We start from the raw sequence: 25,005 nt of genomic DNA on the forward strand, positions 1-25,005 counted from the left end.
CCCCCCCCACATCCTGACTGCATCCAATGGTTGAGCCAGCCTTGCTGTGTGGGCTGATTGAGATTCTAAAAACAAACAGAGTAATGATTTGATTTTAAAGGAATAGTTCACCTAAAAATGAAAATTCTGTCATTAATTACTTACCCTCATGTCATTCCAAACCCGTAAGAACTTCGTTCATCTTCGGAACACAAACTAAGATATTTTTGATGAAATTGTTTTGATGAACAATTCTTCTCCCCCGAGTCACCCTCTGTCTCCATTTTGGAGAGTATCACTACGCATGTGCATGCTTTCCTCTGCACATAAACAAGGCACAGCGCATGTGTGTTCTGCGTCAGTGTGTTCTCATAGCTTCATAAAATTACGGTTGAACCACTGATGTCAAATGACCATTTTAACGATGTTCTTACTACGTTTCTGTGCCTTGATTGTGGTAGCAGCCTTGCTGTCTGTCTATGGGAGGGTCAGAAAGCTCCCAGATTTCATCAAAAATATCTTAATTTGTGTTCCAAAGATGAACGAAGGTCTTATGGGTTTGGAACGACATGAGGGTGAGTAATTAATTACACAAATTTCATTTTTGGGTGAACTATCCCTTTAATCTGTGTATCATTAATTTGTTTTTAATATAAATTAAAAAAAAAAAGATTTTTTTTTTCTATTGTCACAAAAAAAATAAATTAATAAATTAAAAAAAAAAAGATTTTTTTTTTCTATTGTCACAAAAAAAAAAAATAAATAAATAAAAAAATAAAAAAAACCTTGTCCGTTTTCCTTTTTGCACTCAAATCAAAAACTGAAATAAGAAGGACAAGAAGCACTCAAACTCAAGTTTTTTGACTTTTGGTTTTATATTACAAAAAACTAATTAACTAATGATACAAGGATTGATCTACTCATAGTTTTTCTATTAGGCTGGTTTAGAAGAAAATATTTTTATATCAAGAAATTTCTCCTTTAAACACTCAGCAGCATTCAGGGTTAAAACAGGGTTTCCACAAATTCAGTTACCGGAGGAATGTGAACATACAGGAATGTGTGTCCAATGAATTAGTGGAAAAGATCATTAGATCACTGTGTGAAACAGTAGTATGAACCCTTGCAGTCCCCTACCAATAAATGTCACCATGCCTTCATCTTTTCAATCACACTTCCTTTACTGAACCCATCAATGGCAATGAAAACATCATCAGGTCATATATTACCCCAGTGCTTAGACCAGTGAGCACACGGGATCATCACTGTCTCCTTTTCTTGCCTTTCAGTTGCTCTCTCAATCTATTGGCATCTCTATCTTTCATTGCTCCTTTATTTCTTGCCTTCCCTCACTGTTTACTCTCATAGCCTAAAAAGAGTCTTTTTCTTTCATTTCTGACAAAATAGTGAATAGTCAACGTTACCTACACAGATTTTACTTTTGAATTTGTCACTTCTACACACTTTGAAACCTTAACAAAACCTCATCCTTAGTCACATCACACTCCTGCTGTAATTTAAGATCATATGACATGTCCAGAATCCTGCAGCTCTTCTCCCAGCGACCAGCGCTTTGGGTAGATATGTCAGCTGTCTAGTATGAGCCATACAGATGGATTTTTTTCCACACAGGACCCGTAATTCAATCAGAGGATCAGATCAATAGACACCATGATCAAAAATGCAACAGGCCAATAACAAACCATTTCTGAGCAGGAGGAGGGGGAGGGAACTTTATTGGCAGCCAGGGAAAAAAGTAAGTGAAATACAATAAGACTCTATATGACATACACTCAAAGTCAAAGAAACGTACAGAGAGGAATAGCAGTGAATTTGCTCCTTAAATTATCTTATCATAATACTATCTAAAATAATTTTGTAGGACCTCAGTTCAATAACAGCATGCTTATGTGTATTTTTACTCCTGATTAAATATAGAGAGGGGTCATATAATTTAATAATAACAAAAATTTTATTTTTGTGTTTTTATTAAAGGGATCACATAATTTAGTATTATTATTATTATTTATTTATTTTTATTTTTCCCCAAAAATATAAATGCGACAGGTTCCATGCTGAAATGTTCTGCACAAACCGCTAGTTTCTAGCATTGGAATCATTGTAAGCATGGGCAGAGCTGCAGGTGCTACACACAGCCAGGAACAGCACAATATTTGACAGTATTTTTCCAACACAATCTCATGACAATTCATAACTATTTTTCATTTTTGCTCATTGGTGGCTAATTTATATGAATTTGTTATTTGTTAAATCTTATTTGTACACTTTTGTATTATCTGCTTATTCCCCAGAGGTGGTTATGTTTAGGGGCGGGGTTAGGGGTGGACCTTAATGCTTACTTTTTTTCTAAAAATTGTATGTTTTTGTGCAATTCACATCACCACCTTGACATTGCCAGCTAGTAAAATAGTTAAATTTTCCTGTAAGATTGGGTTGGCTTATTCCATTTTTTGAAACTCTTGTTTCCAAATTTAGCCACCACTTTACAGTACATTACTATAACTGGGTGAACTAAGTGTCTGAATACTGGATAGGTATCACTAATGTTAAAATGGTGTTTTTATTGAAATGTACGTGTTTGAGCTAAGTGGCGTTTTTGGTTTGGGGAGGACTTTTTCAGTTCTAAAAATTGCAATGTTTTCAATGTTTCTATATCTAAAAATAAATATATACACTCTACAAATAATATATAATATATACAATAAAGGTTTCCAAAAGCTTTTTTCCCCCCGCAAGCAATACCTAATATGATCCACTTTGTGTTCAGTGAACAGTTCCTAAAACAACAATTTTTTTCTTAGTGTAAAGAGCATTTTACTAATGACCCTTTTTACACTATAAAGAACCTTTTGCACAATGGAAAGTTATAGATGCCAGAAAAGACATTTTATTTTAAGAATGTATATTAAAATATGGATTTTTCATGATATGAGTCCCTGTGAAAGGATACTTTTTAATATAGTCTGTCAGACATCAAATCTTAATGTTTACTGTGAGCTTTTTTGTGATGAGATTTTATCTTTCCTACTGTATTCTTTGTACCTTTTTACATTTTCCTGTGCCGTCCCCTCCTCTCCTCTTGGTTACCTTTCTTCCTTTCCCCTGGCTGTATCGCTGTGACACAGAGAGGGAGAGGAGAGGAAGAGATATAAAACCCTCAGACTGAGAAAACGCCTCTGCAAACATACCCTGTCTCTCCTCTATATCTGCTTCTCTCTCTTTCTCTCTCTCACGCTGTCCTTCACTCCCATGCGCACACTCGCTCACTTCATCCTCTCTTCCTCTTTGCTGCCTCTGCCATCCCTCATTCTCTTCATTACCGAGTGCAACTCTGTACACCAGATAATGGGATCGACTTTTGGGGAGAGCGTGTGAGCGCGTTCGCATGCATGCGTGTGTGTGTGTGTGAGAGTGCGTATGCATGTGAGTGTGACCGAGCGGATGTGGGATCTGTGTGAAAGCGCTTTCCTGCCAGCCCATTGGATCCAGTGAGCCAGCTTAGCAAGCCAGGCGTGCACGGAGCTGGGCAAGCGTGTGATAGCGTGTGCATGTGGGTCTCTTTCACCCTCACACACTCCTCCACACGCTTGGGATAGGGCTTGGCGCCTTTCCCCCGGGACCCCCCCTGCACCCCTCTGTCTGTCTCTCTCTCTGCGGTCTCCTCTTCTCCAGCAGTCACCATTTCGGCTCCCGGCAGACCCACACTGGCTGCCCAGCCACTCCCGCGCCTCAGCCTGGGCAGGAAGACCCTGGTGGCGGCCGCTGTAGGGGTCATGCTGGTGCTGGTGCTGGTGGTGCTCATCCCCGTGCTGGTCAGCTCCGTGAGCAATGACAACAGCCACTACGAGATGCTGGGCACCTGTCAAATGGTGTGCGACCCGTACCAGAACAAGGGCACCAGCACGGGCATCGCCAGCACCGGCTCTTCTGTGCAGGCCGAGGCCGAGGCTCTGGCCGACCACAGCAACATGCCTCCACCCTCCACACTCCTCCAGGGGCCACAGGGGAAGCCGGGCCGGCCAGGCAAACCCGGACCTCCGGGGCCACCAGGGGAGCCAGGGCCCCCGGGTCCGATGGGGCCCCCGGGGGACCGGGGGGACAGGGGCCGAAGCGGGGTTCTGAGTCTGGGCAATGATGGAGCTATCAGCACGGTTACATACAACACGCACCCACGGGTGGCTTTCTACGCGGGACTGAAGAACCCTCACGAGGGCTATGAGATCCTCAAGTTCGACGACGTGGTCACCAACCTCGGCAACAACTATGATGGCACTTTGGGCAAGTTCATCTGCAGCGTGCCGGGCACGTATTTCTTCATCTACCACGTCCTGATGAGAGGAGGTGACGGAACCAGCATGTGGGCTGACCTGTGCAAGAACGGACAGGTGAGTGCCAAATCGTTCCTCTTTGCATAAAAGTTATTTGTGAACATGTTTTTTATGTTGAAAGTCTTAGCTATTACATTACACATTACATTATGCATTATGCATGTATATATAGGCCTATAACTATAAGTTAATCTTTTATTTCAATGTTACTGTTTTTATTATTTTAATTTTTATATGTATATTTTTCCCTGATCTTTTTGAAGTGTTTCTAAAATCGTGTTGCATATCTATGAAGCGCATTTCTTCATCTCGTGTTATGTGCTTGTGGTTTGCGCCGGTATTCACAGAGCGGATCTAAAATTAATTAAGCTGTTAATAATGACCCCGCAGAGGACAAACGAGACTGTCGTTTCGCTCTCTTTTCTGCTTTTTTTGTTTGGTGTGAAACTGGTGGGAGACGCAGTAACATCTGCTGTGAGTTTCTCGTCCCCCCAGAGCACGCGGGTGAAGTTCGCACAGCTGCGGAGCCACAAACCCGGCGAGAAGACACGCGCTGAATGCGCTTAATGCGTGCTGACATTATGCGCGTGTCCCCGTTAACAGAGGACAGAGATTCTGCCTCTCTCTCTTTTATGGAATTGTCTTTGCATGGGACACTTAAAAGTTTGCCGGTCCAAACTTTTTTATGACGTGTCCAATATGTTAACTTTATTTTTTTATTTTTTTGCATCTTAGGAGCATATATTTTATGTTTATGGATCTATAAATAATATAGGTAAAAGTACAATTTTTAGTGTTGTTGTCGAGTTTATAAGGACTATTATCATTACAGATATTAAAGGGAGAAAATACAACACAGGTTGCTACTCCATCTGTTTACACTAAGTCATACTCATTTATTGGTTTTAAGGGGATGTTTCACCGCAGCTGTGGCTATTTTGCCCACAAAGCTCGGATCAGTTGACGTAATGCTCCTTAATTAGAGGGCGCGAACGAAAATGCCACAATCTGACAAAAACCGGCAGCGCGAGCGAAATCGTGCAACTTCATGAACTTGTAATCACAGTGCCATGAAGACAAGTTTACAGCCACAAACACACCTTATTATCTCAGCATCAGGAAACGACCATTTAATGTGTGCTTTTTACTCTCTTCTTCTTTTTCTTTCTGTCTGTGCCTTCCTGTATTTGCATGCTTGCATCTCCCTCTGTTCAGAGTTGTTTTTTGCGCTTTTCAATGAGAAAATGTGCAGTTGTGCACTAGATGCATTGGCGTGTCAGTGCAGACAGAAACAGACAGAAGTGGAACGTGCAATGTTTAAGGATCTGATACGTTTACGATTAAGGTTTGTTGCCACGGTTGTAATTCCCGATTCAGTATTTATTAGGAGACCGTTATATATTTATATTGCGATGTTGGAGTGGTTTGGCACGCGAGACTAACTCTCAGGTGGGAGAAAAGCGCACGTGCAGCGTCATCCACTGAGTTTCTGCCGCAACGGGAGAGCTGTGACAGATGGAATAGAATTAGACAGTAGACTTTATATATATATATATGTATATATATAGCCTAGCTCAATAACAACGTATCAAGGTATCAAAGTTTTTCTTAAATATTTTATTTATTTACTTTGGCTAATCTAAGCTTTATCTGCTCTGATGTGTCTTTAAATTTAAATTGTGCGCTTCGTTTAGTGCTTATAAACTGGCACCATTTTACTGAGTTACAGTGTGCATGTTTTATTAATAGCCTACATAAATCAAGCATTTAATGCATACATATATATTAAACGTTTTTTCAGGTACAGTCTGTGATTTTCACTTTTAATACAGTTCAAGCTCTTTGTAAGCTCAAGTATTCCAGTTAATAGAAATAACTTAAATGTCTCCAATTTGCCTCGCTAACACCGACAAAGCGACCCATAAAAGTATGTTTGTCAACATTTATTTTTAACAAGTTAGCTGGAATTGCACCTGGAATTGAAAATGGGGTGAGGAGAGCAGCACCTGGAGGGCGCGTGTTTTTAGTCTTTCCTTGGCCCGGAGGTCAGCGCGCGCAGGACGCGGCGTTGCCGCAGCAACCGGAGCTTTCGCGAGACAGCCGATATTTCAGTCAGATAAATACAATTACCGAGGTTTATCCGACTGCCGCCGCGATCATCCAGCAGCCTCTGTTAGATGAAATAGTTCAACTCTCATAAAGAATTTGTCACAGTAGAAAGACCGCCAGACGTTGCCCAGAGGGTAAGCGGAAAAATGAAAGAGATAATAAAAGGAACCTAACAGTCACTGTAATATCTGGAATTGAAATAACGTTATGTTTTTTTCCCGTCCTCAACATGTCTTTAAACTCCATCCTTCTTTCTCAGCTCATATGTGCTCACTATCCCCTATGTTTCAGTTTTTGTGTAAACCTTATTTAAAGTTAATCATGTTCTTCATTAGATCAAACCAGGCAGCTTGCTGAGACAGAGTCCTTGTAAGTGCTGCCTGTCTTTTATGTGCAGCGTCATCCACTGAGTTTCTGCCGCAACGGGAGAGCTGTGACAGATGGAATAGAATTAGACAGTAGACTTTAGAGTCTCTTCGGGATCTAGTGAATTAGAAATAACATTTTCATGTAGGCCTAATGAAATATTACATCTAAGGCCAGTATTGAGTTTTAAACAATGTCCTGTCAGACATTGACAGAATCTTGACGTGTTTAATCACATTACTTAAATGGTAGGCTAAGATAATTTTGAGCACTGTAACTACCATGGTAATAATAATAATTATATATACCCAGAGGGTAAGCGGAAAAATGAAAGAGATAATAAAAGGAACCTAACAGTCACTGTAATATCTGGAATTGAAATAACGTTATGTTTTTTTCCCGTCCTCAACATGTCTTTAAACTCCATCCTTCTTTCTCAGCTCATATGTGCTCACTATCCCCTATGTTTCAGTTTTTGTGTAAACCTTATTTAAAGTTAATCATGTTCTTCATTAGATCAAACCAGGCAGCTTGCTGAGACAGAGTCCTTGTAAGTGCTGCCTGTCTTTTATACTCTTGTTGCCATATTAATTTAACTTGTCTGGTCCCTTGGTGCCATGACAATGTGGGCAGATCACATCCTCTTAATTGAGATGAACACTTGCTTCTGTCACAAACACATCTTTGATTTGATTAACTATGCTTTAATCTGAACCCAGACCTAGCAAGCAACCTCAGGGAAGTACCTTCACAGCAGGAGGCCGTACCTTTGTGAACTTCTCTGTTGTACAGCTTAAAAGTTTGTCTGCTAACTTGCAATCTTCCCAAGTGCTGTTTTAAGGTTTCTTTGTTTTCCCCGTGCCCTAACTAGATTGCCTAAGCAAAACCATAAAAGAAGTACACTAATGGAAAAGGCAAGAGCAGGCAAAAACTGCTGGGAGCACAGTACAGCATTTATGGAGTGTGTGAAGGAAGAGCATTGGGGAGGGAGAGCATATGTTGTCGTAAAGCACCGTCTGTTGAACACAATGGGTGCTGATCTCTAGAGACCCTCCTCACAGACACTTTAGGCAGACATGGGCGACGAGCCTTCCTCCTGAGAGCAAGCTAATCTCTATAAAGTGGTTACCGCCTCACTAATTAAACCGCTATTCCAGATCAGAGGAATTGCAGCAGTGTGTGTGTGAGAGAGAGAGTGGGCATATAGGACCTCAGGCGAGCCGCTGTTGGATGCGCTGTTTTCGGAGTCTCACGTCGTTCCCTAACAGTTTAAAAGAAACTTTTACTTGAAACTTTGTTGTAACCCTCTTACTCCCAGAATCTGTGTGAAAGCAGTACAGTGTTTCTCAATGGCAGTGATGGAGTGCTAACAGACTTTTAGCTAGTCTGCTGCATCCCTGTGGACTTGCTCTATTCTTCAAGCGGCCACTGACCATACCGCCATACAAACCCACACAGCTGGTGTGCAGGATGTGTACGTGAGAGAATGAGGAAGAACACGAAAGAATATTTTTTTCTGGTGAGACTGCAGTCTGTGTGGGAAAATATTAGCGCTCTATTTATTACCATCACATTGTGTATGCTTAATGGATTTTAGCTTTAACACACAAACGATGCATTCCTTTTCATCCATTTCCATTACTCTTTCCAAGCTTCTTCTGTTTATTCCACGCCATCTCAGCTTTCTTTTCTTAATTTGCCAAATTTTCTCCGAAAAAAATCAAATTTTTTCCAGATGGACATGTACAGATGCCTGTGCATTCCTTTTGAAACTCCACCGGCTTTACAAGGAATTCCACTTCAAATGTGATAAAGGAGTGAGAAAAAAATGAAAGGCTGGAAAAAAGAAAAGGCGTTTGTCGTGTGCCAGAGAGTCTTTTTAATCGTAATTAAAAACTTTGAACCGCATCCAGATTGCGCTGGCACCTGTCCCCGTGTTCCTTCTGTTGATATTGTCATTAATCCACCCAAACCCATTCTGACTTCATTATAAGCAAATGCATCCAGGCACTCTTTGTGTTTCTCAAGAGGCTCCTTCGGGATAATCTTGCTGTCTCACACTCGCACGGGCGCACACACTCACGCATGCGCAGATGTGCACTCGCACGGTCGAGCACAGTTATCTGAAGATTCACCTGTTTGGTTTACAGCTGGTTTATAAAGTACTGGATATGTTTTCCATGACGTTTTAAGGGAGTAAGGGAGTAAAAGTGAGTGAAGTGAGCAAAAATGGATATTCTGTCATCATTTACTCACCCTCATGTACCTTTAAGACATCTTCTTTTGTCTTGCACACAAGAACTTTTTTGTCATTTTTTTGTCCACATAATAAAAGTCAGTGGGGTCCAATGAAACACTGGACCCCACTGACTTTAATTGTACAGAAAAAAAAAATTGTCAAAACGTTCTTTTGTGTTCCATAGCAGAAAGGAAGTCATACAGGTTTGGAACGACATGAAGGTGTGTAAATGATGACAGAATTTGCATTTTTAGATGAAAACTGCCCTTTTGCGCATGCCATGACACTCTATTTTCCTTATTCTTTTTTTTGTTCACTTACTCCTTCCTTAAGATATCTCTGGGAATAGTGTATGCTTTTATGCAATTGCGTGCATAAAATGTGCTATTATAATTAACATGACTGGGAGCAATACATATACAGTATGTGTATAGCACTGTATGTGTTTGGAAAAGCAGCACACCTCACCATCTGAAACAGAAAAAAAAAACATGTTTTTAATTATAGAGTTCAGTGTTCAGTTATTAGAGTCAAACTAATTTCTAATGTTTAATTACACAGCACACATAAATGCAAGTGTTGTTCATTGATATTTGGATGAAGATAGAGACAAGTAACATGCTGCTAGAGTGAAAACAACCCCAGGATCAATACTATTTTTGCAGGAAACAGGAAAAAAGAACATACAATATAGCTTATGCAATATAATCCTTTTGGTTGAAGTATACCAAATCTTTCACTTGTCTTTTCAGTCACGAAACAAACTTATTATCCTTAAAATAATCTCCTGAAAAAGTCTGCAGCATCTTTTAACAAGTCCAATAAGCAGTCCTCTTCAATAACAGCTTGTTAATTTGCGTCGGAGTTAGAGGGTGTGCTTGTGTTTCAGTCAAACACACTCTTCCCGCTCTCCACTTGTCTAATCAGCTGTTGAGGCGCTGGGGCGGGGCCTTTGCCCCTGATGTGATGTCTAATTGGACACTAAATTTGCCACCCAGTGGAGCAGAACATTAAAACCAGTCTAATTGGGTGCTGTATGGTTATTAGCACTGGATTTGCCCGTGCTGCGAAGAAATGCCACACATGTCAGATGTGTCTGGGTGTAACGGAGCAAGAGCTGCGAAGGAATCCATCATTTATTTATAGGTGAGGAACTATACTCTTAAAGCACAGTCCTTCTGCACCTCAGCTCTATCAGTCAAATATCCAGCCCAGAGAGACTTCAGAAGTACTGTTGTGAGCATGTATGTTGAATACATGTACTAAAATAGCTGCGCCTCCCTGTTTGAATGAATGTGGCCTGGCTGGTGACTCAGGAGGAGACCCTCTTCTTCTTTTAATGAGCAGAAATCAACACTCACACTGATACCCAAATCATGTTTTCATCTGTTCAACACACACAGACGCATATACACACACGCTCGTGCTCTCCCGGCGAATAACAACTTGCCCCTTGGCAAAGTTCTTCTGTAAGCATCTTGATGCTTCGATGATTTTTTTAATGACTCCTTCCACTCAGACGCTACAAACCTACGTAGGTCCACTGTGACTCCCTCGCTCAGCCCACTTACTCGGTCGAATTAGTCAGCACGTGTACATTCGTGTTTAACACCTCGATCACCTAGGAAAATAAACAACAGCTACTGTAAGATAACAACTATCCGCCCGGCACCAAATGATGAATAGGGCAATTCATGAAAAATGTATGCTGCAGCAAAAACCATGCGTTTCTCCCTCGCTCCCTCTCCTCATCTTTCTCCCCCAAGACTAGCATTGCTGCACTCTCCTCATTATGGTACTGAGAGGAGGTGAGGCTACTCTATCACACCATAATGCGTTATAATGCAGCGGGACGTTTAATTATGCAGCTGCGCTCCTCAAAGACTTCAGAGGGGCTTAGCGCAGAGGTCAGGCCACTGTGTGCACACCAGGAGCGAATCTAAGAGTTCAGCTTCAGGGGGAACTGCCAGTTTCCTTTAGAGGGAATATTTCTTGCTGTAAGTGTGAGGTCATTAGTTTAAATTGAGCTCGACTGACAGTTATTTTAAACAAACCAATTAAAAGCCATCTGTTTGTCAGTTATATCAGTAACAGTGGCATACGCTTTAGTTTGGGATTGCTTGGATTAGTTTGTCACTTTCTAGATACTACTTGATGTATCAAGCGTTTTTGAAAACTTTTTAAACAACTGTTAAAAACTACAGATACAAACGTTTGAAGGACTCTCAAATATGATGTAAACACAAATGCAAATACAAAGGCAGGTATCCACCTTATTTTCCCTGTAAGAGCAGATGTGGTAATTTGTACGTTTTATGGGTCTGGTTTCCGGTGACATCCGCTTCCAGCTATTTTTAGCTGTAAAAAACAGCTCATTTTGCTGCTTGATATTGCAAACTGGTGTGTCTTAGCATATTATTTGAATGTATTATCTTAATTTTGAACACAGTGGTTTGTAGTGCAAACAGTTTTACCGTTTACTGCACGTTGTTATTCTTCTCGTTATTTTCCTATAGCGCCTAATGAACCGGAAGTCTTGCCCATAGGCTTACTTGCGCGTTGAAGAAAAAGGTGGATAGTCTAGTAGGCGTTCTAGTTTCACCGTTTACGCTGTAATGAAATGTCCATTAGCTAAACAGCACCACCTTTTGGTCAACGATAGTATCTGCGTCAATGGTTAAAAGTGAATTAATTTGCCCACAGCGGCTAATGAACCAGAAGTCTCACACATTCACAGAAAACGGCTTTCCGCATTGAAAAATGAGGTGGATATAAAGGCAAAAATCCTAAAAATAGAAAGGCAGGAATACTGTATATATTTTAATGTATAATGGCTCATTTATATTGTGTTAAAAATAGTAATATTAATTGTTTGCTAAGTATAATAATTTGCTTTGTAACGTCTTCAGTTTGTATTAAACTTACACTATCTTTTTCATCCATATAATATGTATTTTTATTTCAATTTGATATTAATTCAAATTTTATTTGTAGAGCACTTTTCACAGTAAACTTTGTTCCAAAGCAGAGAATATTTTAATAAGTTACAGGTTTTGTGTGTGTGTGTGTGTGTGTGTGTGTGTGTGGGCAGACATGACAGAAACACCACCAATAGGGTCTATAATCACTTAATCTGCAGTCAAACTTGGCAAAGATTCATAATGAATTGGGTTACAATAGACTGCACATGTTGTAAACTACCTGGCTATTTTGTCAACCGTTATTAGAATATATGACTATCAAATGGCTTTTCTAAGCAGTCTAAAAATCTCTGAAAATCTATTTTTTTCCCCTCCAGAATTTCTTTTGCGGGGGTTATTTTGTGAACTGTCTTCCTCGACTTCGGCTACTTGAACTGTGTATGAATCAGCCTGTTTAGATGTCTTTTAGATGCACAAGTGTGAGTAACTGATGGAAAGCTGCTCTGGCATTAGCTGATGGCTGTTGGCATCTTCTCTAGCCAGCTGGCCCTCGTCTATCATGTCCATCAGCAGACGACATTATTATTTAAACTCCTTCTGAGTAATATCTTCATTAGGAGTACTTCAGAAGTTTCATAAAAACATTTCTCTTTCAGCGCTATATTCATCGTTCATTCTCTATGCAAACACCACTGCTCGTTCCTCTCAAACAGTTCTAATCATTGTTTAAACATTATATCAGTGTTATTTAAGTATTCCTGGAGATCGCTGACAAGACAAAGAGCAGCTGGGTAGATTAATCTCTCCGGCTTTCTCTGCACGGTGGTGTGACAGATGGAAATGAAAGCGTGGCACCTTCACTTTTGTTCTCCACTACTTATCCTGTCCTTAATCAGATAAACCCAAAATAAACCCAAGTGAAAAAGGAGCACATGGAAGTCTCTAATGTCCTCAGGAATTTTACACAAGCAGCGAGCATCTGGCTCGCTCTCATCCGCGAGGGTATTTTTCTCCAAGCGCTGCATGAAGTGCTCCACCAAGCCTCGATCAGAGATGCAGCTCACAGTCCACCTTTTAAGTATAATTAGAGCCAGGCATTTGTTCTCCACTACTTATCCTGTCCTTAATCAGGTTTGCTTTGCTAATAAACCCAAGTGAAAAAGGAGCACATGGAAGTCTCTAATGTCCTCAGGAATTTTACACAAGCAGCGAGCATCTGGCTCGCTCTCATCCGCGAGGGTATTTTTCTCCAAGCGCTGCATGAAGTGCTCCACCAAGCCTCGATCAGAGATGCAGCTCACAGTCCACCTTTTAAGTATAATTAGAGCCAGGCACACGCTTCAATTGAACCACACTACCGCTAACTGTCTTAAGAGCCTGTAATGTGGTACGAGAAGTCAACTGGTGTCAGTCACAGGGTAAAAAAGCAAGAAAGAGAGAAGGAAACGGGGACATGGAGACAGCAGGATGTGTCCTTCAGGATTAGGTTGCTTTTCATAAATGAAATGTTTCATATCGTTCAGAGACAGATCAGTCTCTGGCAGGGAGACACTGCTGACATCTGTAAGAATATCCACTGGCTACTACCGTGTTTCAGCCGCTGCACGCTTAATCTCTCCATTGACTGTATTAAGAAATTGAGCCAAGGATACGGTGTAAGGTTTGGTTTACTAAGGTGTAGTTTTGAGAGTGTATTTTTAGTTTTAATAAACCAAATTTTAAACCAGATTTTAGAATTGATCAGATGTTCTGAAAGAAACAGTCCAAACGATAAACTGGAGTATGATGATTAAAAAAAAAGGTTTTAATGTTTAAATGTTTAATGTTTAAAAAAGCAGTTTTAATGACCATTAGTAATACTGGTGTTATTATATTATATTGGCATATTATATTCTTAATGCTGTTCTTTTATACTTTCTTTTCATCAAAGAATCCTGGGGGAAAAATTGTAGTACATTTTCCACAAAAATATTAAGCAGCAAAACCTGTTTTCAGCATTGATAATAAAAACCATTATTAGTAATTGAGTAATAATAATAATTGATAACAATTGAGCAGCAAATCAGCATATTAGAATGATTTCTGAAAGATCATGTGACACCGAAGACTGTAGTGATAACTGCTTAAAATTTAGTTTTACAATCACAGGAATAAATTACATTTTAAAATATATTAAAATAGAAAACTTTTTTTAAACATCATAATATTTCACAGTATTTTACTGTGAAATATTTTACTATATTTTTTATCAAATAAATGTAGCCTTGGTGTGCAAAAAAGTTTCTTTAAAAAAAAATCGTAATTAATTCCAAATGTTTGACTGTAGTGTACACATTAAAAAGCAACATTGAAGATTATTCAGTGGTTTCTTGACTTTGGTAGGTAGATGTCCTTCACCACCTTTAACCCAAATCTACACATGCTTAAAATGTAACAAATACATGATTATGTCAGATAATGTACTATGTTTAGGCATTTGGATCTGTGATCCATCGCATACATTGTACAGAGAGGTCACACTTTCAAAGTCAAAAAGGCATTTCATGATGAAGTCTATAAACACATGGCATGTATGTGCTCTGAGCTCACACCGACTGTTTTCCAAAACAGGGACAAACAGATGTGTGTCAGAGCACGGCCGCCGGTTTCCGTCTGTTTGAAATGCTAAATGCAGACTGTCTGTCCCCTTAACCCAGCCCTAAAGCCCAGCAATGTCTTTGGACTTACATTCTTTGACTTTGCCCAACTATACCGCCTCCCTCTTTCATTTGTTCCCCATAGACCTGGCTTCCAGCTATTTCCCTCCCTGTTAAAGGAACATTCTGGGTTAAATATACTGTAAGTATACAACAGCATCTGTGGCATATGCTGTTGATAACACACAATATCATTTTAATTCATAACAAAGAGAAAGAGAGAGAAAAAAGGAAAAAAAAAAGAAAAAAAAAAGCTAAATTGATAGTGCAAAGAAAGTCTATGGGGCAAGTGCACAACGGCGTCCCCCTAGGCTTCCATTGTAAGTGCATATACACGTTTTTAGTTTTTACAACTAAGGTAAGAATCACAATTATTTTTCGTGTTTAATCGACAAAATCGACAGAAAGAGCCCTGAATATTCCTTTAAATCTCAATGTTTACTGCAGTGACTGTCTTTGTTAATGATTTTGTTTGGGACTCTGCTAACAGAGATGCTCCGGGGGCATCATAAAGAAAGGATTTATCGGGAACCTCTAACAGGCAATTGATACATCCATCTTTCTATTTGATTTCTATTTACACAAAGTTTGAAATGCCTTGTGGTGTCTCCTCATTGCTTTTGATATCATTTATAGTTACAGTGGCTTTACCAATGAAATCAGTTTTATAGTATTGTCAATCAGAACACAGTTTCTATCATTAAGTCTTTATAAGAGTTTTTTAAGCTTAGATTTCAGCTGCAGTTCAATTGCTTTTTAATTGCCCTGAAATGATATCCAAATGCAGCCAACAATGGAAGTCCGACCTCCCAAAGGAGGCTAATATAAAAAAAAAAAAGATTAAAACGTGTTTCATCGAAATCCCCTCCAACAAATCCCACGCACTCCCCGGGCACTAAGAGCTCACCCTTTAATAAGGCCGCTGTGCAGGCTGTGTGTGCTAAAGGCGGATTATTTGATATTAATATGCACCGGACGATCGTCACCATGGATTCAGAATAGCAGACTTTGTTTGCACATTGATATTAGACTCACCAGATTTAATCAAGAAGGTAAACAATGAATTGAAAAAAGATAGAGAATAAAAAGAGAGACAGAGCGACACAGAGTTATCTGGGTTGAGTGATGGGCAAGTCCTCTTTCCATTTGACCGACAGAGCCTTTATGCGATGACAAGGCGCCGCAGGAGTTGCTTTATTGCACTGAATGTGCCATCCACAGCAAACTTTACTTCTGAAAAAAGTTACTAAAAATGGCAAAGAAACTCAGAAATTGATAGTAAATTTTACAAACAATTACAAAGAAACAGCAAGAAACACATAGAATTAAAAGTAAACGTTGTATTGTCTTGCAAAATGTATTCCAATAATCTTTGTTGTATTTACAACTTTTAAAAAAATCATTGTTTATAGTGTATATGCTGGCACAATATTTTCTTAACACTAGTCTAATGTTTTATTATGGCTTTATAAATATTAGCAGTATTGTACTACCGAACTATTTGTAGCATTATTCACTATAGAAATATGACTCACATAGTTGTAAGACACAAACTTTGAATACAAATCAGTTCTTTTTGTTCTAATTAACATCTTTACATTAATCTCAGTGGGTCAAAGCAAAATGTCACTCACTCTTTTTACACTATTGGTTACATTAAGGTTGTGGGTGGAAAGAAAATGTGCTGAAAATGTGCATCTCGGTTCATCTCACTCTCATCTTCTGATTATACCTGATATAAAGACTGACAGAACACCTTAACTACGTATGACATTAACAAAGTAATTCACAGCTTCAGGGTGGCAGACAAACTTTAAGAATAATATAATATTTGGAAAGTGTAAACCTGTAGATGATGGCAGAAGAATAACTAGTGGGAAATTTACCATTAAAATTTGAAATAAAAATCAATCGATCAAATGTACAGAAAGTATTTTTTAAAGATAGAAATGGTACACTTACTAGGCGAGAGGTGGGGCGGTGAAGATGGTGGACAGATGGTCACAAGGTCAGGGTCCCTCTGTCTCTCTCAAGCCATTCTCATCTACATCAGCAGCCGTCTGCTCCTCTTACCTGAACTATCGATCGTCTGCTCTCGGCCTCTCAGACCTCGAGATATGGATAGAGATGGAAACAGAAATTAGAAAGAGAAAAAAGGAAAGCGAGACAGAACCGAAAGTCCTAAGATGATTAAGAAAACAAATTGGATGGAAGACAAGCATGTGAAGAGATTTATAAAAGAGAACATAATATATGACAAAAGAGACTCAAACAGATGAGAAAATGTTTGTTTGCTGAGTGGATGTTAACCACACAGAATATACTGATATTAGACTCACCAGATTTAATCAAGAAGGTAAACAATGAATTGAAAAAAGATAGAGAATAAAAAGAGAGACAGAGCGACACAGAGTTATCTGGGTTGAGTGATGGGCAAGTCCTCTTTCCATTTGACCGACAGAGCCTTTATGCGATGACAAGGCGCCGCAGGAGTTGCTTTATTGCACTGAATGTGCCATCAACAGCAAACTTTACTTCTGAAAAAAGTTACTAAAAATGGCAAAGAAACTCAGAAATTGATAGTAAATTTTACAAACAATTACAAAGAAACAGCAAGAAACACATAGAATTAAAAGTAAACGTTGTATTGTCTTGCAAAATGTATTCCAATAATCTTTGTTGTATTTACAACTTTTAAAAAAATCATTGTTTATAGTGTATATGCTGGCACAATATTTTCTTAACACTAGTCTAATGTTTTATTATGGCTTTATAAATATTAGCAGTATTGTACTACCGAACTATTTGTAGCATTATTCACTATAGAAATATGACTCACATAGTTGTAAGACACAAACTTTGAATACAAATCAGTTCTTTTTGTTCTAATTAACATCTTTACATTAATCTCAGTGGGTCAAAGCAAAATGTCACTCACTCTTTTTACACTATTGGTTACATTAAGGTTGTGGGTGGAAAGAAAATGTGCTGAAAATGTGCATCTCGGTTCATCTCACTCTCATCTTCTGATTATACCTGATATAAAGACTGACAGAACACCTTAACTACGTATGACATTAACAAAGTAATTCACAGCTTCAGGGTGGCAGACAAACTTTAAGAATAATATAATATTTGGAAAGTGTAAACCTGTAGATGATGGCAGAAGAATAACTAGTGGGAAATTTACCATTAAAATTTGAAATAAAAATCAATCGATCAAATGTACAGAAAGTATTTTTTAAAGATAGAAATGGTACACTTACTAGGCGAGAGGTGGGGCGGTGAAGATGGTGGACAGATGGTCACAAGGTCAGGGTCCCTCTGTCTCTCTCAAGCCATTCTCATCTACATCACCAGCCGTCTGCTCCTCTTACCTGAACTATCGATCGTCTGCTCTCGGCCTCTCAGACCTCGAGATATGGATAGAGTTGGAAACAGAAATTAGAAAGAGAAAAAAGGAAAGCGAGACAGAACCGAAAGTCCTAAGATGATTAAGAAAACAAATTGGATGGAAGACAAGCATGTGAAGAGATTTATAAAAGAGAACATAATATATGACAAAAGAGACTCAAACAGATGAGAAAATGTTTGTTTGCTGAGTGGATGTTAACCACACAGAATATACAGTGCTCGCAAAAAGGGTTTGGACAATTGAGACGCATTTAAAAATTTATGAATTTATTAGCATTCATTTTAAAGAAATACTGCATAAGCACACTTTTCAAGCATAACATTTTCCTTTTTTTAAGAAAAACAAAGCTGTTTAAGGGTATAAAATAAAAGATACATTGTTCGAAATTAAGTATTGCAACAATTTCTGGTTGTCGAACGTCTGGTTGTCAAATATATCTGGAGTTAATTTGGCTTGATGTTATGTTATATAATGCAGGGTTTCCAAGGCTTTCAGCCAAGCCCCGCAGACAGAAAATATTTACTTGAAAAATTTTAAGTTAATATTTCAATAATTTGACAACACTTTCACATTTTCATGGTTCTCTGATGTTGGGTAATGGTTAAATGACATGCAGGTATACAGATAAAATATTTAATCTTTTTTTTTTCAGAAAATGTCTTGTTTTGATTAATTATTTTGCCTTATGTGGTGATTTTAACAACGATACGACATTTCATCTCATATGAAAACCCTAAAGCAAATACACACCCACACAAGCATTTCAAATCCTCAGTCTTTTATTTTGAGTGAATACTGGTGAAATTCTGTCAACTTCTGTCTCCACAAAAATGCTTGAAATTATCTAAAGGTATAAATAAAGTTATTAACTTTCCACCAACTCACAAACCCCCTTCATTTCCCTTAAAAACCCCTATTTATAAGAAACCGGGGTAAGCAGATAAACATCAAATTTTCATTTTTGGAAATGAAAAACTATCCCTTTAAAGCAGTTTAAAAGATTTTAAGAATATAATATCAGAATCAAAAATATTTCATATTTAATAAACCTGGATATTCATACATTTCCGTGTAAGCATAGAGAAAAGTTCTGTGTTTACGTATCTGCAGATTGAGCTTGAGTAAAGTGTATTCAGCAGCAGCTGGTCAAACCAGCACTCCACCACTACCCATTACACATCAGCACCGCAACCTCATGTGTCCCTCTACAGCCACCATACCACAGCCCAAACATCCATATGGCCTTGACCTCAGGGAATCCCCTCTGCCAGGATCTTTACAGGGTGTTTGTGTGGACGAATGAAATTAGACAGCTACACACGCACATGCATACCCGCAAACACCGGCCAACATTTCAATGGGACAGGTGGTGATATGTGCCTCGCTAATCAATCCAGCCATTTACTCAAGCAACACAAACATACTAAAACCTAGAGAGCTGCCTCGCTGCTCACCATCTACATAAGCAGCTGAATCTCAAAGGCAGAGATTCCACACAAATAGCTCCACACATGTATGACTCAAGCAGCCGATTTCAATAGATTTTGACCAAAGTACCTTTTTAAGGAAAGTCAGTTCACTCAGCGGCAATATTTGCAACGCCTCCAAGCAGCTATTTCAAGCATGCAAGACCAACCTATCTACTTGAATCAGGAAACACTGCCAGGATCTTTACAGGGTGTTTGTGTGGATGAATGAAATTAGACAGCTACACACGCACATGCATACCCGCAAACACCAGCCAACATTTCAATGGGACAGGTGGTGATATGTGCCTGGCTAATCAATCCAGCCATTTACTCAAGCAACACAAACATACTAAAACCTAGAGAGCTGCCTCGCTGCTCACCATCTACATAAGCAGCTGAATCTCAAAGGCAGAGATTCCACACAAATAGCTCCACACATGTATGACTCAAGCAGCCGATTTCAATAGATTTTGACCAAAGTACCTTTTTAAGGAAAGTCAGTTCACTCAGCGGCAATATTTGCAACGCCTCCAAGCAGCTATTTCAAGCATGCAAGACCAACCTATCTACTTGAATCAGGAAACACTTAAATCTCAAAACTGCTTGCCAAACTCACATTTAAATAACATATTTTGTATCAGCAACTATTTCTGACATAAAGTCACCCTTAATTAAAAAAAAAAAAGCAAGGAAGAAAGGCACATATTTCAGTCCCAAGCACATGTCTCAGGTCACTGACTTTCTATAAAAACCCAACTTCTAACAGCCGCAGAGATGACTTCACTAACTGCTAATTGGTTCTTTTGAGAATGCGGGACATTTTCCACCATACTGCGAGTCGACGGTGTCATTGAGGCTTATTTCATAGAAGCAACCTTTACATTTCAAAGATAGAAAATAGCCTTTGATATGAAACACAGCATATGAGCAATATAAAGGAATCCTCTTGTTATCTTTGCTTTGATATTAGCATGTTGCTAGCTAATGACACAATGCTTAGTGGTAAACTGGTAGGCTACACATACTTTACACATACTTTTTAATTTATTTAATTTTAACATATATTTTTAATTTAACAACAACAACAAAATCATTATCTGTACTTTGCAATATTGGTTGTAAAATATGTTTTCAACTAATTTACCTTCTTGACTGCATATTTTCCCACGCTAGAACCAGATCACAAGGACACACAAATACACTCCCACACAAACACTTCCTTCCTTCCCTCTTTTTCTCTAATAAATAACATTGGCACTTATCAAAAGCTGAACTTTCTGTCTGATAATGAACTGGAAAAAAAAAGTCGGCCTGTCACATTCATTGCTTTTAAAACGCGTTCACATTTCACAGCTTGTTGTGAGTGAGATCCAGGCAGTCAAGCCGTACGTATTCATGCCTTCACCACCAGCTCAAACGTTCATTCACCAGACAGATTACAGAAATCCTCAGCAATTTCCCCAACACTGTTGTGTGGTACTCGAACAAATCCACACATATTAAATCCATCCGTGTCTCAATCTTTTCCCGGCCCGCTCAGGTGAATGAGAACAGTTGTCATAAATTTGAAGCCAATTTGAATGTGTGTCAACGCTTGCGTGTTTTCATGCATCCTGGAGTCTTATGCGAGCTTATGTGTTGGTGGATATCCGATTCTTCCTGTTTAATGAGACAGATTTAACCTTCGCAGACGTTGCGGATTTTAAGTATCAGAGTCAGAAAAGGAGATCTAAATTAAAACTCTCATAGCATGATTTGTCTTTAATACCTGGAGAAAGCTATCCATTAGCATTCTAATACATCCCAATGGCAGTTGCTTGGCTGGTGCAGGACCTATGCAGTATGGCATTTAAAATCTGTCATCTTTGCCATTTTTGAGCCAATCACCTAAGATGTTACTTGCATAAATACTAGGGCTGTCAGTTTAAGGCGTTAACTTAATTAATTAGTCATGAAAAAATAACGCGATTAAAATATTTTAACGCAGTTAACGCACTGGCCCCACCCCCAGACCTGTACGTCATCATACAGCTGACTGTTGACAAATATGATGCAGCGCAACAACTCCATAAACAAAGTTATGACCTAAAATTCAAGATATTGGAGCAAAAATGCTCCTGTATGAGTTTTTGTCTCATATTTATCACATGATAAGAGATATCACACGAGCAGCGAGAACAGTATCACACGAGTGCTGTTTTTGTCCCGAATATCACAAGTGCAAATGTGATTTTAGCCTATACAACAATTCAGTAAATAAGTTGATATTGTGTTATATTTTAAACACAACATTGTCTGTTTTTGCTCAGTTTTGCCAACAAAAATATTACCTATAAAGCCACAGCAGAACTGTTGTGCATGTGTGAGGAACACAGCGGTGTTTAGTTTCTGATTGAATTTATGTTGAATCAAATTAAATATTTCTTTCTAAAGCTACTATTTGTAATGTCTACTTAATACTTTCTCATTTAACACAAAATAGCTTTAAATAATCTTTTGGGGGTATTTTCACAGCCAAATGTAATTTGTGATTAATGACACATCATGTAGCCTAATTAATTAGCCTACATTAAAAATTTTAATCGACTGACAGCCATAATAAACACTAGGCCTACTCATCTGAATAGACTAAGATGACTTTTGGATCTAGAGTTACAGCATCAGCCAACCATAAGGGTCTATCCGGAGCTTGCTAACTAGCTAAACCTTAACCAGCTGTGTCAGACAGACATTATTTTCTATTACTGATGCCCCTTGTTCGTTTTCTCTCTCTCTCGTGTAGGTGCGAGCCAGTGCGATCGCTCAAGATGCTGATCAGAACTATGACTACGCCTCAAACAGTGTGATTCTGCATCTAGACGCTGGCGATGAAGTCTACATCAAACTGGATGGTGGCAAAGCCCATGGGGGCAACAACAACAAATACAGCACATTCTCTGGCTTCATTCTTTACGCCGACTAAATGTGAGCGCAGAGGAAAAGCAGTTGGAAAGAAAGAAATATAGCGAAAGGAAAGTGGAAGTGAAGGAAGGAGCATTTAACATCCCAGCGCTTTATTTTACCAGGATCTCTCCATTGCTTCAGCACACATTTTTACAGAAAGAGACTCAGTGGAACGAGGGTTCGGTAGCTTCTCGTCGATTCACCTTATTGATTGATAAAAGACAAGGAAATAAAGTGAAAAAAGTGACGTTTTTCTCTTTCGGTTTTGAAAGGGCATTTTTTTCTTTCTTGTTTAAGACTCCAAGAGTGACTGGCAGAGATCTTTAACCTCATCCTCATGTGCTTTTCCTCAGTAAAACTCTTTTTGCCCACAGATATCTAATGTTAAAAATATCCCTGACAACCTGTGGAAAAAAGTATGTTGCTTTTGAAGGATATGTGGATCTGATGACAGCTTATGTATTCATATAATTCTAACGCTTGTGTCCGATTTCTCCTTACCTCTATATTGGACACAGCACCCCCTGTTGGCTATTGTTGGTAACTGGTTTGCATCTGCATTCATTCCGTATATGTTGTACTCTGTTGGGACTGCAGTAGCTGATGATCGGTGTGAATGAATGTTATTACTTACAAGCACTTGATACTCAATTTAGACAATTGATACTCTGCTACTCCCGCGACTCCTTTCCTCCCCTGTCAATTAGCACTCGACCCTAATCTCGCTCCTCTCAGTCACTTTCTGCCCCTCCAGAAACACCAGATGACTTATAATAGTCTAAACTCTTTTTTTTTTTTACGAAAGAGACGGCTTAAAGGTTGCTTATGTTTTAGTGTTAGTTAACTTACTGTAGAATGAATGGAGAGCCTGTGATGAACACAAAAACGGGATATTTTTCTGAAGCTAAATTAAAAAAAAAATACAAAAAGTTCAAATAAAAACATAACAATAGAGTTTGGCAAACATTCTGTGCTATTTTAAATTATAAAAACCGCCTAGCCACCGTATTAGGCTACTACTTTATAGCAATTATTATTTATAATCGGAACATTACGGCGAAATTCAGACGTCAGAAGTGATGGCTTAAAAAGTATTGATTTTGAAGAGGGCTGGAGGATGAGTTGAGGTGCTGTTGAGAGGCTTCACTTGTCACTCAATCATTCCTGCTAACAAATGCAACAACATGAGGTGCGAATATGTACACGGTAATATTTTATTCCGGTGGGACGAATGAATGTGAGAAAATTAGGTTTATTTGTAAGTGTGCACGTGCGTTTGTGAGTGTGAGCGTGTGTGTGTGTGTGTGTCTGTGCCAACACCACAGCATGAACTATATTTCGTCTTTGCCACATTATTGGTTTGAGAAATGTTCTATGCTTTAGCCGATCAAAGATGTGCTATATAGCCAATGAGATTGCATCAGACACGTTTAGCTAAGCCTCTACAGAGAAGATATAAAATAAACAATAAAGCTGTAAATTAAATAAATCTATGCTATGTTTGTCAGTCCTACTCTATCTTTTGGAAATGTTGAATAAATTTAAATAACAAATGGGATTTTTGGAGTCGTTTGTGCTGTAATGATTTTTTGTTCAATGCCAGAAAACAGTTTTTGGGAAACAGAAACCCATTTGCATAAATCTTCCAATTTATCTAATACCTCACATAATAGGCTATTTAATGTATGCTTTAGTCATTTCAAATTGCATCAGAATAAATAGGAAGGCAACGAAGATTCACGTTTGTGCCTCTGCTTCTTTTCCATCCACAGATTTCTTCCTCCCATCTCTCTATTTTTATCTCGTACCTGTCACCTGGCCTGACTCACAAAAGCACATAGGGAAAAAACACAGCTGTAGACTTAACAAAAGCTTTCATTAAGTGTGCCTCATTGCTTGATTCATGTTGTCACCTCTGTTGCATCTCAGGACATTTTCTTCCAGAGGACACATTCAATCAGCCAGGGCTGGTGTTCAGAGCAGTCGCTCCCACTGAGACAGGAGAAAGAGAGAGATGTTGGCAGATATTTGCAAAATACATCACATCAAGTGATATTCTGAGAGGGTTTTAAATGAAGGTGCAGTTCTGCTCATAAGCTGACGGCAACTGCAAGATGTTTACCTTTAAAAAAAATAATAAAAGGCATCATAAAAACATTGCAGGGTTTTTTATATTCCACAAGACAACTGATTGTAAAGATATCATCTTGTTCAAAAGTTTACATGCATGAGTTTTTGTTTTGTCCTGAGCAGAGAAGGTGCCTACTGTTCTTAAGAAAAATCCTCCAAATACTGCAAATCTCTCTGTATGTTTTGCACATTTGAATTTTTTCATATAATGGCTATATGATACTGAGATCCAGATTTGCCAGACATTACAAAATATTTAGAAAGGCATTCAGAGGGTATAAACAAAGTTTGAAAAAGAAAAAAAAAAGTGTAAATTAAATTATCTTTTTATTGTGAAGTATATTAAAAATATTTATGGAGCTTCTTCAGGGTAGTACTACATTTTAAAA

The 25,005-nt window shown here is 38.7% G+C and overlaps 1 protein-coding gene across 1 annotated transcript; it reads left to right on the forward strand.

Moving 5' to 3' along the window:
• The first annotated feature begins 3,193 nt into the window (after positions 1-3,193).
• On the forward strand, positions 3,194-24,211 carry c1ql1l2 (complement component 1, q subcomponent-like 1-like 2). Its single transcript, XM_016447010.1, has 2 exons — positions 3,194-4,385; positions 22,326-24,211. The coding sequence occupies exons 1-2, from the start codon at positions 3,774-3,776 to the stop codon at positions 22,503-22,505; spliced, it is 792 nt and encodes a 263-aa protein (XP_016302496.1). The 5' UTR covers positions 3,194-3,773; the 3' UTR covers positions 22,506-24,211.
• The last annotated feature ends 794 nt before the right edge of the window (positions 24,212-25,005 follow it).

Source organism: Sinocyclocheilus anshuiensis, unplaced genomic scaffold (assembly GCF_001515605.1).
Source record: "Sinocyclocheilus anshuiensis isolate Anshui unplaced genomic scaffold, SAMN03320099.WGS_v1.1 scaffold371, whole genome shotgun sequence".
NCBI lineage: Eukaryota > Metazoa > Chordata > Actinopteri > Cypriniformes > Cyprinidae > Sinocyclocheilus > Sinocyclocheilus anshuiensis.

What these genes read in the sequence shown, in the direction of transcription:
- c1ql1l2 (XM_016447010.1), top strand. Translation starts at nt 3,774, where the DNA reads ATGCTGGTGCTGGTGCTGGTGGTGCTCATCCCCGTGCTGGTCAGCTCC. An exon ending in ACCTGTGCAAGAACGGACAG is followed by an intron (nt 4,386 to 22,325) that starts GTGAGTGCCAAA and finishes TCTCTCGTGTAG; the next exon opens with GTGCGAGCCAGTGCGATCGC.